General features: G+C 41.9%; 1 protein-coding gene across 1 annotated transcript; it reads left to right on the top strand.

The window, feature by feature from the left end:
• The first annotated feature begins 1,330 nt into the window (after window positions 1-1,330).
• LOC140901235 (tubulin alpha-8 chain-like) lies at window positions 1,331-5,536 on the top strand. The gene is made up of 4 exons (XM_073319685.1): window positions 1,331-1,553; window positions 2,346-2,494; window positions 2,925-3,605; window positions 4,605-5,536. Exons 1-4 carry the CDS (start codon window positions 1,526-1,528, stop codon window positions 4,896-4,898), a joined length of 1,152 nt encoding a protein of 383 aa, XP_073175786.1. The 5' UTR covers window positions 1,331-1,525; the 3' UTR covers window positions 4,899-5,536.
• Window positions 5,537-15,124: the final 9,588 nt, after the last annotated feature.

Raw genomic sequence — 15,124 nt, 5'->3', positions numbered from 1 at the left:
CAGGCTAGTGCCACTTGAATGCTGCTAGTTTAGTCCTCCAGCTTTTTCCTGTGATTCCCCCCATGTGCCCAAGCGGGACAGAGACGTTCTACCACAATTCACTGGGAAAGAAATCATACTGCATCACAGCTTGCAGCATTGTAAAGAACCATGCGATATGCCCTCAGAAGTTTCAGTGCCATACGAGTGAGTGGAGCATCAGCGTGGACACAGCAGATTGAGTGTTGTTTGGCAGTGTGACTGCTCTCATTTGAGCTAGTTAAACTCCAGAGGATTAATTCAAGTGTAGATAACACAAGTTCATGCTGCAGCGAAGACATACCCTAAGACTGACTAGGAAGTGCTTGCTAAAATATCTTATGTTTCACTATACCTCATCCAGCAGCAAATGCTTACCCAAAGGGGTTTTTGTAATTCATACTCTTTGGTGGTCTATAGAGCAAAACTTCGGGGCAAGAGACATTTATTTTGTTAAGCATTTAATTATTTTTGGTTTGTGTTTTAGTTTTATGTAATTACAGTGCTTAGCTGACGTGACAATAACCACTTTGGAAATTGATTAAATATATATATGTGCTTGCTCAAAATATGCTTCAATGACACTGGCTGCTGCACAGCCATGTCGAAATGTGCAGGGTGCACACCTGCAAGTGTGTGAATATGAGCTCTCAGGAGATTAGTTTCACATGTTAAGGATCTTAAGTGCCAAGGGAATGAGGCTGAGTCAACAACTGCTTGAGCTGGGCACTGATGAAGGCAGGTTTTCCCATCCTCCAGTCCAGTCTCCCAGTTGAGGGCTAACAGCACAGAAGACACCTCACCCCTCTTGAGTTATATATAGTTAGAAAATGCTGCATACTGTGTCAGGTCCCAGCCAAGAATAAAAATAAATGGACCTTGCACGTGCTGTTCATTTGGGATCTGTCATAGTGTTTACATGTTTGTGTGCATATGGGTATGCAAATACACGAGGGCATGTATTTGGTGGACACAGGTATGTGTGTGCATGCCTGAAAAGCTCCACGTTTCTTTGTGATTTGCTATTTATGTCCTTGTGTAGCTCTGCAGAAAAATACATTCACCATCCTATTTGTAAATAAGAGTTGGAACTTCTACTACAGGCAAAGAACAAAGGCTAGGCCCCAGTTCCATGGGTCCATGTGCACACCAGTTCCAGTTGGGTATTTGAGATTGGAGACTCCAAACCAGTCAAGGTTAGAGGTTGGTTTGAGATTTCTGAATGCAGCTATGACAAGCATATGTGACTATCAGGAGGAAGAAGGGTTGATGTGTATTAATTCTTCTGACCTGTGCTCTGTTCTCCCTACAGCGTGAGTGCATCTCTATTCATGTTGGCCAGGCTGGAGTTCAGATTGGCAATGCATGCTGGGAACTTTTCTGTCTGGAACATGGCATTCAGCCAGATGGCACCTTCAAGAATCAGTCCAACAAGGTCAACGATGATGACTCCTTTGCCACATTTTTCAGAGAGACAGGCACAGGAAAACATGTGCCACGGGCTATTATGGTAGACTTGGAGCAAACTGTAGTAGGTCAGTATAGAATTAACAATGGAAAATGGAAAAGATTCTACTCTTATGTGGGTCAGGGTTGGGGTCTAGCTGTCTCCAGCATATTGGTGGGGCAATCCCTTCTTTGCATTTCAATATGACCCCATAACTCGGATAAAACTAACCTATTTCAGGCTTTTAATGTCCAGCAGTTATAAACACTCATCTCTCAAAGGAAATTAAGTCTACTGATGGGAGAAGGGGAGAACACTGACTACACTTTCCCATAAGTGCCCCACCTTGCTATCAGCTCAGTCAGAAGGTTATCATTGCTAAGTATGGCTAAGTGTACCTCTCCTCATAAGATCCTCTAACTCTGATCTTGTTTGGGGTGATATTTTCCTTTGCCATTTGGGCGTTGTTCAGATTGGAGACAAGAGAAGCTGCTGCTGGTGGAAGGTGTTTCCTGAGAATTTCCCATCCCTTTTATCTGCAAGTCTCTTCTCTTGTCTAATGACTTGCCCTCTGGTCAGGTGATTTCATCCCTGGCCAAGCACAAGTCATTCCTTAAATTGGCTAACTCTGCTAAGAGAAAGAGACTGGTTTATAAAGCAACATTCACTTCTCCCTTCAGAACTTAGAGAGCATCATCTCTGTGACACACCTTCATTTTTGTACAAACTCAAGGATATTTCTAACACCCTGCTCTCCCATGTCACGTGCCTGCCAACAAACAGCACTGCCAATTAACAACTGTTTGGAGTGTTCAACAAAAATCATCAAAATTGGAGTATGTCCATTCAAGGCTTGTTATGGTTTCTCTTTCTTGGACAGATGAAGTGCGGACTGGCACTTACCGGAAGCTTTTCCATCCAGAACAGCTGATCACTGGAAAGGAGGATGCAGCTAATAACTATGCCCGTGGTCACTATACCATTGGCAAAGACAGAATTGACTTGGCATTAGATCGTATCCGTAAACTGGTAAGTGATAGTACATCAGAAACAAAATTTGGGGTTGGTGGCAGAAGTAGATGAATAGAACATATATGTCAATTGGAAGCTCTTGTTTTGCTCCCAATAGTGTCATTGGTTCGTAGTAGAGACTGATTGTATTGTAGGTCAGATTGGATGGTAGGTCAGTTCCCAGAGGGACGGAAGATTCAGACAGAAGCCTAAAATGTAGGTTCCTGCAGCTTAAATACTTTACATTTGTCACTGTAACAGCAAACTAGAAGTGATACCTATGGAGCTTACACCATTATGTGAGAGGGTGTTACCGAGTCCTTTCCCAGGAAGGCCTGGTGTGATCTCCGTGCTGTGTTACACACGTCCCGGCATCAATCTCAGGATGTGCTCAAGGAAGTCTCAGAGATTTAGACTGATTCCTTTTGTTCTCTGTTTGGCTTTTCAGACCGATGCCTGTTCTGGGCTACAGGGATTTCTGATTTTCCACAGCTTTGGTGGGGGCACTGGCTCTGGCTTCACCTCCTTGTTGATGGAACGCCTCTCCCTGGATTATGGCAAGAAGTCCAAACTGGAGTTTGCCATCTACCCAGCCCCTCAAGTCTCCACTGCCGTAGTGGAGCCGTACAACTCCATCCTGACCACCCACACCACCCTGGAGCATTCAGACTGCGCCTTCATGGTGGACAACGAGGCCATCTATGACATCTGCCGTCGCAACTTGGACATTGAGCGCCCCACTTACACCAACCTTAACCGTCTCATCAGCCAGATAGTCTCATCAATCACTGCCTCTCTGCGCTTCGATGGTGCCCTCAATGTGGATCTGACAGAGTTTCAGACCAACCTGGTGCCCTACCCTCGCATCCACTTCCCCCTGATGACATATGCACCCATTATCTCCTCCGAGAGAGCCTACCACGAACAGCTGTCAGTGGCAGAAATCACCAGTTCCTGCTTTGAACCCAACAACCAGATGGTGAAGTGTGATCCACGTCATGGAAAATACATGGCCTGCTGCATGCTGTACCGTGGTGACGTGGTTCCCAAAGATGTCAACGTAGCTATTGCTGCCATCAAGACCAAGAGAACTATCCAGTTTGTGGACTGGTGTCCAACAGGCTTCAAGGTGAGAGGGACAAAGACACACTGGTACTGTGTATTAAGGGATATTGCCAAGTAGTCCATCCCAAATTGTGATTTCAACTCTTGAACATTTTCCATTTGTGAGAAAAGGGAATGGTTAGAAGTGAGTGTGTGTGTAATCTTCAGTTAGTCCTTTGGAGAATGGACATGGACTGTTTACACATGTCCTATTTGCATATCCTACTTACACAGCCTCTTAAGCAGTCACGTAGCTGGCAGTCTGGCAAATGTCAACTCTATGAGAGTTAAAGTGTTTAGCAGATGGGGAGATTGTTCTCTAGACTAGTAATATATTTTGTTAAAAACGAGAATAAATTCTGGTAAATTAAACATTAGGAGCATTTCTCTGTGAAAATTCTTTTTTTTAAAAGAGCCTCCAGTTTCACATAATTCTCCACACATTCTATGCTCCCCTTACTGCCTATGTAGCAGCACTGACCGGCCTGATTTCCAGAGCAAAGCTGTCAAAAGCAATAGATGGAAAAATGTATCTATTTTTCTCATACGTATTAATGGGCTTTAAATTTGAAGATTTGTAGATGGCAAATACTTTCTGTATTAGTTCATCGAAAATACTTTCTGTATTAGTTCATCCGGAATAGCTGTGAGTTCAGTAAGCAACAGCAGCAGTTAAAAAAAGGAAGTAAGATGCTGGTGTTCATTAAAAGGAAAAAGATAAAGATGATTGTAGTGATGATAACAATGTCTCTGTGCTCCCTGATCTCATGTCCAGTTTTGGTTGCTCTCCCTTGTTTTCTCATGGGTTATCACTGAGAAATGAATAGTCCAAAAAGGGCAACATGGATGACCTTTGCCATTATGGTAATTTAATACTGTGGTTTCAGCCCCCTAACCCCTCTCTTGCCAACCACGTCTTAGGCTACTCCAACTTTTCCACCATATTTATTTGACTTTTGTTGTCTCTCTGGATCCTTCTTTTCTCCCTCACTTTTTCGTGCATCTTTCTTGTTCTTATTACCAGGTTGGAATCAATTACCAGCCTCCCACAATAACACCTGGAGGAGACCTGGCCCAAGTGGAACGTGCCGTCTGCATGCTAAGCAACACCACAGCCATCGCTGAGGCCTGGGCAAGGTTGGACCACAAGTTTGATCTGATGTATGCCAAGAGGGCATTTGTGCACTGGTATGTTGGTGAAGGCATGGAGGAAGGGGAGTTTGTAGAGGCCCGAGAGGACTTGTCTGCACTGGAGAAGGACTATGACGAAGTGGGAACAAACTCATTTGGAGAAGAAAATGACGGGGAGGAATTTTGAAATACACGTTGCCCCTTGCTGCACGCAGGATTGTCTTTGTGTCTCTTTATTGCATGTGTCTGCATTTCTGTTTGTTTTATACACACAACAGTTCTCATAGACTGAATATTATGAGGTCTATGTTCCAAGAATGCTCTTTCCTACCCCTCAAATCACAGGACAATGATGATATGAGATATGTCCACCTGCTCCTAAATCATAATTCCTAGGAAGACAACAAACCTTAGATACTATGCCAATGCACCCTGGGAGAAAGTTTCTTTTTGAGCCGAGTCCCACTGTATTATAATATAATATTTACTATATTTTACTAATCTAAGGATTCACTCATGCATCTCCAATATCATTATTTGACAAGTTTTATTTGTAATATTTGCTTTAAAATGCTATATACAGTTGTGGCAGTGAGACTGTGAAAAGACAGAGGATTGCTATTGCAGGAACCAATGTTACTGAGCAGCAATGCTTATCCATAGGTTCAAATTAGTTGGAAGATAAGTCAATAAAGCCTTCCTAGTTTACAATGCTATGAGACCCCTCATACTATTTCCTGCTCTTTCAAACATTTGATGTAGGACTCCTTGTTGTAGCTTTCTGAAAACTTTGTAAATGCCTCGGATAGGGCTTTTGCAAATGACAAAAGGTCTGATTTCTCCTTTATATTAAGTGCTCTTTATACTGTTTTTGTGCTGTAAAGGGCCTTAAAGTTAGATTTATCCTCCCTTTTGGATCCCTTATTACACTAGAGCATAAAAAATAGCCTTAATGTAAAGAAGAATCATGCCCATGATTTTTAAATGTTCACGTATTCGTTATTATCAACGTTAAAAAAATATGTCTGACACTAGTCTTCATTCATGATCATTTACATGCAAAATAATAAAAGCGGTTTAACCTGATGGAGTCAAAGCAAGATGGCGTTTACAAAGGGGAAGCCACACTTCTCTAACCTAAGCAGATTAACTGAAAAAGTTGGATAGTAAATAAACAACTATTAAAACAAATAAATAACGAGTTTTTAATCATGACATTGTCACTTCCCTCACGATCAACGGATAGAAAACAGAGATGTAGAAAGAGATTAATAGTGAAAGGCTTCAGGATATATTTTTAGAAATCATGCACAAAAACATTAAGGTTGCAAAGTTGACCACTCCAAAGTTAAGAAATGCCATAATTAAGATGGCCTGTGCTACCTGAATTCATCCCCCTTGTCCATATGCATTATGATACTGTCTTTAATTACATGATCACATCCTATTTTTCCCACAGGGCCCCTGCCTCATTCACTGCACAGGATGGACAGTACTCACTTAATGAGCAGTGTGACTGGGTCAGGCCAGATGGCTACAGGAGAAGGCAGATATATTAGCCCCAGGTTAAGTAGGTCCCTTTTCCCTGGGTAAGGTAACAGGGAAGGTTCCAGAACAATCAGGAACTTTCTGGAAACAATTAAGGCAGACAGGCTGATTAGAACACCTGCAGCCAATCAAGAAGCTGCCAGAATCAATTAAGACAGGCAGGGTGATCAGGGCACGTAGGTTTAAAAAAGTAACTTCAGTTTGTGGTGTGCGTGTGGGGAGCTGGGAGCAAGAGGTGCAAGAAGCTGAGAGTGAGCAGGCGTACTACTAGAAGACTGAGAAGTACAAGCTTTATCAGACATCAGGAGGAAGGTCCTGCAGTGAGAATAAAGAAGATGTTGGGAGGAGACCATGGGGGAGTAGCCCAGGGAATTGTAGCTGTCATGCAGCTGTTACAGGAGTTGCCATAGACAGCTGCAATCCACAGGGCCCTGGGCTGGAACCCGGAGTAGAGGGTGGGCCCGGGTTCCCCCCATTCCTCCATTCCCCCAACTCCCTACTTGATACCGGAGGAATTGACCTGGACTGTGGGTTCCACCAGAGGGGAAGGTTTCTGGCCTGTTCCCCGATCCACTAGGTGGATCAGCAGAGACTGCGGGGATTGTTCTTCTTCCTTTTCCCCATGCTGGCCAGTGATGAGGCTAACTGAGTGAACGGCAGATTTGAGCCATGAAAGTGGCCAAACTGAGGACTGCCATGAACCTCTGAGGTGAGAAAATCTGCCAATAAGCGCAGGACCCACCAAGGCAGAGGAGGAACTTTGTCACAGCAGCTATTCAATATTTTGTTTTCTCTTAATTTTTTAATGTGTGGTCCCTGGCCTTATTTACTTAACAATATTAAACCCTCTTCTGATGACAGAATCATTCATTTCTTCATGGGTTTTTCTCATGCACTTATCATTGTAGTATCAAAGTGCTTCACACATTAAATTATTTTCACAACAACTGTGTGAATTGAAGGGATGGCATAATCCCTATTTTACAGATAGGAAACTGAGGCACAGAGTGATTAAGCCAAAAGTTTCCACTAATTTTGGAAGTCCAATTTGAGATGACCAGGACCTGATTCTTCAGAGGACTTATCATTATACAGACCTTTATATGTTCAAAGCACAGCTCCCACTACTTCAGTTGTAGCTCTGAATGCTCAGCACATCTGCAGATCAGACCTCAGGATATCAAGCTGGGCACCCTGAAAATGAGGAACACACAGTTAGTGGCCACCTGTGAAAAGTTTGGTTTAAGTGACTTGCCCAGAGTCACATAGGAACTTTGTGGCAGAGGCAAGGATAGAATCCAATTCTCCAGGGCAGCATTCAACTACCTTAACCATGAGACTGTCCTTTCTCTTCCTGCAGTTCCTTGTCTCATTCACTACAGACCTTCTAACTCCTGATACAAATGAGGAAGGGTCCTATAGACAAAGTGTCCTTTACTACACGACCCTGATTCATCCCCAGAGCAGTTCTATTCTTCAGTGCACTGAATGAGGGAGAGGATTTTATGCCCTGGTTGGTAGGTAAAATATAAGCTGGAAAGCTGGATGTGGTCCCCGGGCCACCAGTTGCCCATTCCTGATTCAGGGCTTGTCTCCATTTACCGTGGATTGATGCTGTGGCGATCGATCCACCGGGGATTGATTTAGCAGGTCTAATGAAGACCCACTAAATTGACTGGTGATCGCTCTCCCATCGATTACGATACTCAACCGGAACGAGAAACATAAGATAAGTCGAAGGGAGAGTTTCTCCCATCTATCCAGCATGGTGTAGACACTGCAATAAGTCGACCTACGGTACGTTGACTCCAGCTATGTTATTCACGTAGCTGGAGTTGCGTAACTTAGGTCGACTTAACCCTGTAGTGTAGACCTGCCCTTGATTGACCTACAAGAGAATAGCATGCATTTGGACAACAGAGAAGTTTATCAGCCTTTCATGAGATAAATATGTAGTTTACCAGTGCCCTCATGCTAGCATATAATAATCCTGCAGCCAAAAGTAAAGTGAAAGTTCAGTAGGTTCAGGGGCTATACTGGGCCAAGATCAGGAGGACTTAAAAGGCTGTATATTATACAAGCAAGGTACTTTCAAATTCAGAGTGCTGACACTCCCAAACAGAGAAAAAGGTTTTAGCCGTTGTTTGGGTATGTGGACAAAAATGACACTTTGAGACTGCATTTGGTTTTATTACAGATAGTAAACCACTCAAGATTATATATCCACCAAAATCAAAATCCTTTGCCAGAAGTCACAGATGGGAATTAAGGCTGTTGCAATATTGATTCAAAATTTTATCCCAACAGAGTATATGCATCAGTGCAGCTGATGCATTATCAAGGCTATCCCCTCTAGAGCAAATAAAATTTGTAATCCGGCAGCAGAATATGTCTATTTTATAATTTACGCTGTTGTTCCCCACATTTTTCCTCCTTAAGGGGTAGAGGCAGCTTCTGAAAGAGATCCAGACATTATCCACCTTAGACACATTAAGGAGTCATTAAAGTGAACTTGTATACTGGTGCCCAAAGAGCTTTGCAAACAGACATTGAAAATTAGCACATGAAGAGCTACCAGTGTTGTGTGGATGAAACCACACTGGAGAATGTTGATGGCCAAGTGTAGACACACAAGCAGAACCCACATCTGCTGCATGTCCATCCTGTCAATTATTGGGCCTTTGGCCAAGGCAAAACTTATATCCAGTACACAAATATCATTAATACCCTGTTGCCATGGTGGGCCATTTGTTGGTTCTTGTTGATTATTGTTCACAGTGGCAGGAACAACAAGGAGTCCAGTGGCACCTTAAAGACTAACAGATTTATTTGAGCATAAGCTTTCATGGGTAAAAACCCCACTTCTTCAGATGCATGGAGTGAAAATTACAGATGCAGACATAAATATACTGACACATAAAGAGAAGGGAGTTACCTCACAAGTGGAGAACCAGTGTTGACAGGGCCAGTTCGATCAGGGCCAATAATAGATGAGGAGGTGTCCATTCCTGGAGAGGTAAAGCTGCTTTTGTAATGAGCCAGCCACTCCCAGTCCCTATTCAAGCCCAAATTAATGGTGTTAAATTTGCAAATGAATTTTAGTTCTGCTGTTTCTCTTTGAAGTCTGTTTCTGAAGTTTTTTTGTTCAAGTATACTGTCAAGGTTCCTTCCCCACTCTGAACTCTAGGGTACACATGTGGGGACCTGCATGAAAGACCCCCTAAGCTTATTCTTACAAGCTTAGGTTAAAAGCTGCCACCACCAAAGTGTTACACAAAGAACAGGGGAAGCACCCACTTGGAAACGTCTCCCTCCCCAAAATATCCCCCCAAGCACTACACCCCCTTTCCTGGGGAAGGCTTGATAAAAATCCTCACCAATTTGCATTGGTGAACACAGACTCAAACCCTTGGATCTTAAGAACAATGAAAAAGCAATCAGGTTCTTAAAAGAGAATTTTAACTAAAGAAAAAGTAAAAGAATCACCTCTGTAAAATCAGGATGGTAAATACGTTACAGGGTAATCAGATTCAACACACAGAGAATCCCTCTAGGCTAAACCTTAAGTTACAAAAAGACACAAAAACAGGAATCTACATTCCATTCAGCACAACTTATTTTATCAGCTATTTAAACAAAACAGAATCTAACTCATATCTAACTAGATTGCTTATTAACTCTTTACAGGAGTTCTGACCTGCATTCCTGCTCTGGTTCCGCCAAAAGCATCACACAGACAGAGAGAGATCCTTTGTTTCCCCTCCACTCCAGCTTTGGTCATTTTGGTCAGGTGCCAGCGAGATTATCTTAGCTTCTTAACTCTTTACAGGTGAAAGGGTTTTCCTCTGGCCAGGAGGGATTTAAAGGTGTTTACCCTTCCCGTTATATTTATGACATATACGTTCAAATCTGTTATAGAATGTCCAGGAAGATTGAAGCGTTCTCCTACTGGCTTTTGTACGTTACCATTCCTGATGTCCGATTTGTGTCCATTTATTCTTTTACGTAGGGACTGTCCAGTTTGGCCAATGTACATGGCAGAGGGACTTTAAGGTGCCACCGGACTTCTTGTTGGTTTGTGGATACAGACTAACATGGCTATCCCCTGATACTTGTCAGGAGCAGGAAGTGTCCATAGTGAAAAGGCTACAACCATCACCATTCTTAATAGCTTTGAGAACATAGTGGAAAGATATGGGATATCTAAACTCTTTTTCAGTGATAATGATTCTTAATTTTTGTCCAAGGAATTTTGGTATTTGTTACTGGATAATAGTATTTTGCATGGTGTGACACCTCATTTGTCTCAAGCCAATGGGATGGGTGTCAAAATAGAACACTTTGCAAAGTACTTAGAATAGTGCTTAGAAAAGGATCCAAAAAATGAATGCTCACATTTTTTGGCATCTCATCATGCATCCTATACAATCATTGGGAAAAACCCAGCAGAGCTACACTTTGTTAGGAGATTCCATACCAAAATACCAGGAGTCTCAACTGGTTTAACAGAACAGGACTGTATTGAACAAGAAAGAGACCACAAAAGAAACAACAGTGGAAATTTTGAGACCAAGAATACATTAATCACAGATGACAAGTGTCATAGTACCTTGTATGTGACTGCAATTGAGACAGCCAATCTCAGGTCAGACTGTCAGAAAAGAGGGCGGACACCCCAAACTGGTGGTATATTCTGTAATTAGATTTCATCAAACCAGTAATAAACGGGCACTCCTAGACTATGTATTAGTCTAACCATGGAGCCAGAGACAATCCCCTTAAGCTCTCCAGCCCCTTTTTGCCACCCACACAAACTGGACTTTATGATGAAAGGTTATTAAAATTGAAATCACCACACATTAGGTTCTTCCAACCCCAAAGGATTGATCACTTACACCAGGTCAGTGGATGCTTTGGATCACACACCAAAAACAACACTGATAACCAATTTCTTTAGTAAACTAAAGATTTATTAGCTAAGAAAAAGAAATGAGAGTTATGTATATTACCTGCTTTTAACCTTTCAATAACAGGTGAGTCAAAGTTTGTAAGTCCATAAAGATAACAGAGATGGGTTTCTGCTTAGTTCTCCATAAATGTCTCAGGACTGCCCAAAATGGCTTTGGGGACCTCTGCTCTGTATCTGGGATGCCCTCTGACAGCATCAAAATAGATCAGAGAGCTAAAGGATCATTTCCAGAATCCAGTATTTTATAGATCCTTCCCACAGAAGATAAGCCTAAAATAGTTTGGCAGGTGTTCCTAGCACAGCATAGGCTCTCGTTTTGTTGACTCAACACAGACAAAGTTTGCAGATCTCCCCTTGTCCTACACAATGACCCATCCTTTGAAGTTAACACCCATCTCATCTAAAGTTCTAAGGCTTCAGTCATGGTTGATGGGCCATCCAATTACAGAGACATACAAAGGGAGGAAGTGTTGCCTTATATATTAAAAATGTATACACTTGGACTGAGGTTGTCAAGGTTCCTTCCCCACTCTGAATGCTAGGGTACAGATGTGGGGACCTGCATGAAAACCTCCTAAGCTTATCTTTACCAGCTTAGGTCAAAACTTCCCCAAGGTACAAAATATTCCACCCTTTGCCCTTGGATTGGCCGCTACCACCACCAAACAAATACTGGTTACTGGGGAAGAGCTATTTGGAAACGTCTTTCCCCCCAAATACTTCCCAAAACCTTACACCCCACTTCCTGGACAAGGTTTGGTAAAAAGCCTCAACAATTTGCATAGGTGACCACAGACCCAAACCCTTGGATCTGAGAACAATGAAAAAGCATTCAGTTTTCTTACAAGAAGACTTTTAATAGAAATAGGAGTAAATAGAAGTAAAGAAATCCCCTCTGTAAAATCAGGATGGTAGATACCTTAGAGGGTAATTAGATTCAAAACATAGAGAATCCCTCTAGGCAAAACCTTAAGTTACAAAAAAGATACACAGACAGAAATAGTTATTCTATTCAGCACAATTCTTTTCTCAGCCATTTAAAGAAATCATAATCTAACACATACCTAGCTAGATTACTTACTAAAAGTTCTAAGACTCCATTCCTGGCCTATCCCCGACAAAAGCAGCATATAGACAGACACACAGACCCTTTGTTTCTCTCTCTCCTCCCAGCTTTTGAAAGTATCTTGTCTCCTCATTGGTCATTTTGGTCAGGTGCCAGCGAGGTTACCTTTAGCTTCTTAACCCTTTACAGGTGAGAGGAGTTTTCCTCTGGCCAGGAGGGATTTTAAAGGGGTTTACCCTTCCCTTTATATTTATGACACAGAGGTTGAGATAGAAATAAGAGACAGATTTGTTGAAAGTCTCTGGGTAAGGATAAAAGGGGTAAAAAACAAGGATGATGTCACGGTAAGGGTCTACTACAGACCACCAAACCAGGAAGAGGAGGTGGATGAGGCTTTTTTTAAACAACTATCACAATCATCCAAAGCACAGGATGTGGTGGTGATGAGGAACTTAAACTACCCAGACATTTGTTGGGAAAATAACACAGCAGGACACAGATTATCCAACAAGTTCTTGGAATGTATTGGAGACACTTTTTTATTTCAGAAGGTGGAGAAAACTACTGGGGGGAGGCTGTTCTAGATTTGATTTTGACAAATAGGGAGGAACTGGTTGAGAATTTGGAAGTGGAAGGCAACTTGGGTGAAAGTGATCATGAAATGGTAGAGTTCATGATTCTAAGGAATGGTAGGAGGGAGAAAATCACAATAAAGACACTGGATTTCAAGAAGGCAGACTTTAGCAAACTCAGGAAGTTGGTAGGTAAAATCCCTTGGGAAGCAAGTCTAAGGGGAAAAACAATTGAAGACAGTTGGCAGTTTTTCAAAGAGACATTATTAAGATTACAAGAGCAAACTATCCCACTGCATAGGAAAGATAGGAAGTATGGCAAGAGACCACCCTGGCTTAACCAGGAGATTTTCGATGATCTAAAACTCAAAAAGGAGTCCTACAAAAAGTGGAAACTTGGTCAAATTACAAAGGATGAATATAAACAAATAACACAAGTATGTAGGGACAAAATTAGAAAAGCCAAGGCATACAACGAGATCAAACTAGCTAGGGACATAAAAGGAAACAAGAAAACATTCTACAAATACATTAGAAGCAAGAGAAAGACCAAGGACAGAGTAAGCCCATTACTCAATGAGGGGGAAAAGACAACAGAAAATGTGGAAATGGAAGAAGCACTTAATGACTTCTTTTCAGTTTTCACCAAGAAGGTTGGTGGCAACTGGGCATCTAACATAGTGAATGCCAGTGAAAATGAGGTAGGATCAGAGTCTAAAATAGGGAAAGAACAAGTCAAGAATTACTTAGACAAGTTAGATGTCTTCAAATCACCAGGGCCTGATGAAATGCATCCTAGAATACTCAAGGAGCTGACTGAGGAGATATCTGAGCCATTAGCAATTATCTTTGAAAAGTCATGGAAGACAGGAGACATTCCAGAAGACTGGAAAAGGGCAAATATAGTGCCCATCTATAAAAAGGGAAATGAGGACAACCCTGGGAATTACAGACCAGTCAGCTTAACTTCTGTACCCAGAAAGATAATGGAGCAAATAATTAAGCGATCAATTTGCAAACACCTAGAAGATAATAAGGTGATAAACAACAGTCAGCATGGATTTGTCAAGAAGAAATCATGTCAAACCAACCAGATAGCTTTCTTTGACAGGGTAAGAAGCTTTGTGGATTGGCGGGAAAGCAGTAGATATGGTATATTTTGACTTTAGTAAGGCTTTTGATACGGTCTCGCATGACCTTATCATAAACAAACTAGGGAAATACAACCTAGATGGAGCTACTACAAGGTGGGTGTATAACTGGTTGGAAAATTGTTACCAGAAAGTAGTTATCAGTGGTTCACAGTAATGTTGGAAGAGCATAACGAGTGGGGTCCCATAGGGATCGGTTCTGGGTCCAGTTCTGTTCAATATCTTCATCAATGATTTAGATAATGGCATAGAGAGTACACTTATAAAGTTTGCGGACGATACCAACCTGAAAGGGATTGCAAGTGTTTTGGAGGATATGATTAAAATTCAAAATGATTTGGACAAATTGGAGAAATGGTCTGAAGTAAATAGGATGAAATTCAATAAGGACAAATGCACAGTACTCCACTTAGGAAGGAACAATCAGTTGCACACATACAAAGTGGGAAATGACTGCCTAGGAAGGAGTACTATGGAAAGGGATCTGGGGGTCATAGTGGATCACAAGCTAAATATGAGTCAACAGTGTAATGCTGTTGCAAAAAAAGCAAACATAATTCTGGGATGTATTAGCAGGAGTGTTGTAAACAAGACATGAGGAGTAATTCTTCTGCTCTACTCTGCGCTGATTAGGCCTCAACTGGAGTATTGTGTCAAGTTCTGGGTGCCACATTTCAGAAAAGATGTGGACAAATTGGAGGGATAGCTCAGTGGTTTGAGCATTGACCGGCTAAACCCAGGGTTGTGAGTTCAATCCTTGAGGGGGCCATTTAGGGATCTGGGGCAAAAAAATTTGGGGATTGTGCCTGCTTTGAGCAGGGGGTTGGACTAGATGATCTCCTGAGGTCCCATCCAACTCTGATAGTCTATGAGTCTAACAGCAACAAAAATATTAAAGGTCTAGAAAACATAACGTATGAGGGAAGACTGAAAAAACTGGGTTTGTTTAGTCTGGAGAAGAGGAGACATGATAACAGTTTTCATGTACATAAAAGGTTGTTACAAAGAGAGGAGAAAAATTGTTCTTCTTAACCTCTCAGGATAGGACAAGAAGCAATGGGCTTAAATTGCAGCAAGGGAGGTTTAGGTTGGACATCAGGAAAAACT

Source organism: Lepidochelys kempii, chromosome 1 (genome assembly GCF_965140265.1).
Source record: "Lepidochelys kempii isolate rLepKem1 chromosome 1, rLepKem1.hap2, whole genome shotgun sequence".
NCBI lineage: Eukaryota > Metazoa > Chordata > Testudines > Cheloniidae > Lepidochelys > Lepidochelys kempii.
This window is presented reverse-complemented; position numbering and strand designations above follow the sequence as displayed.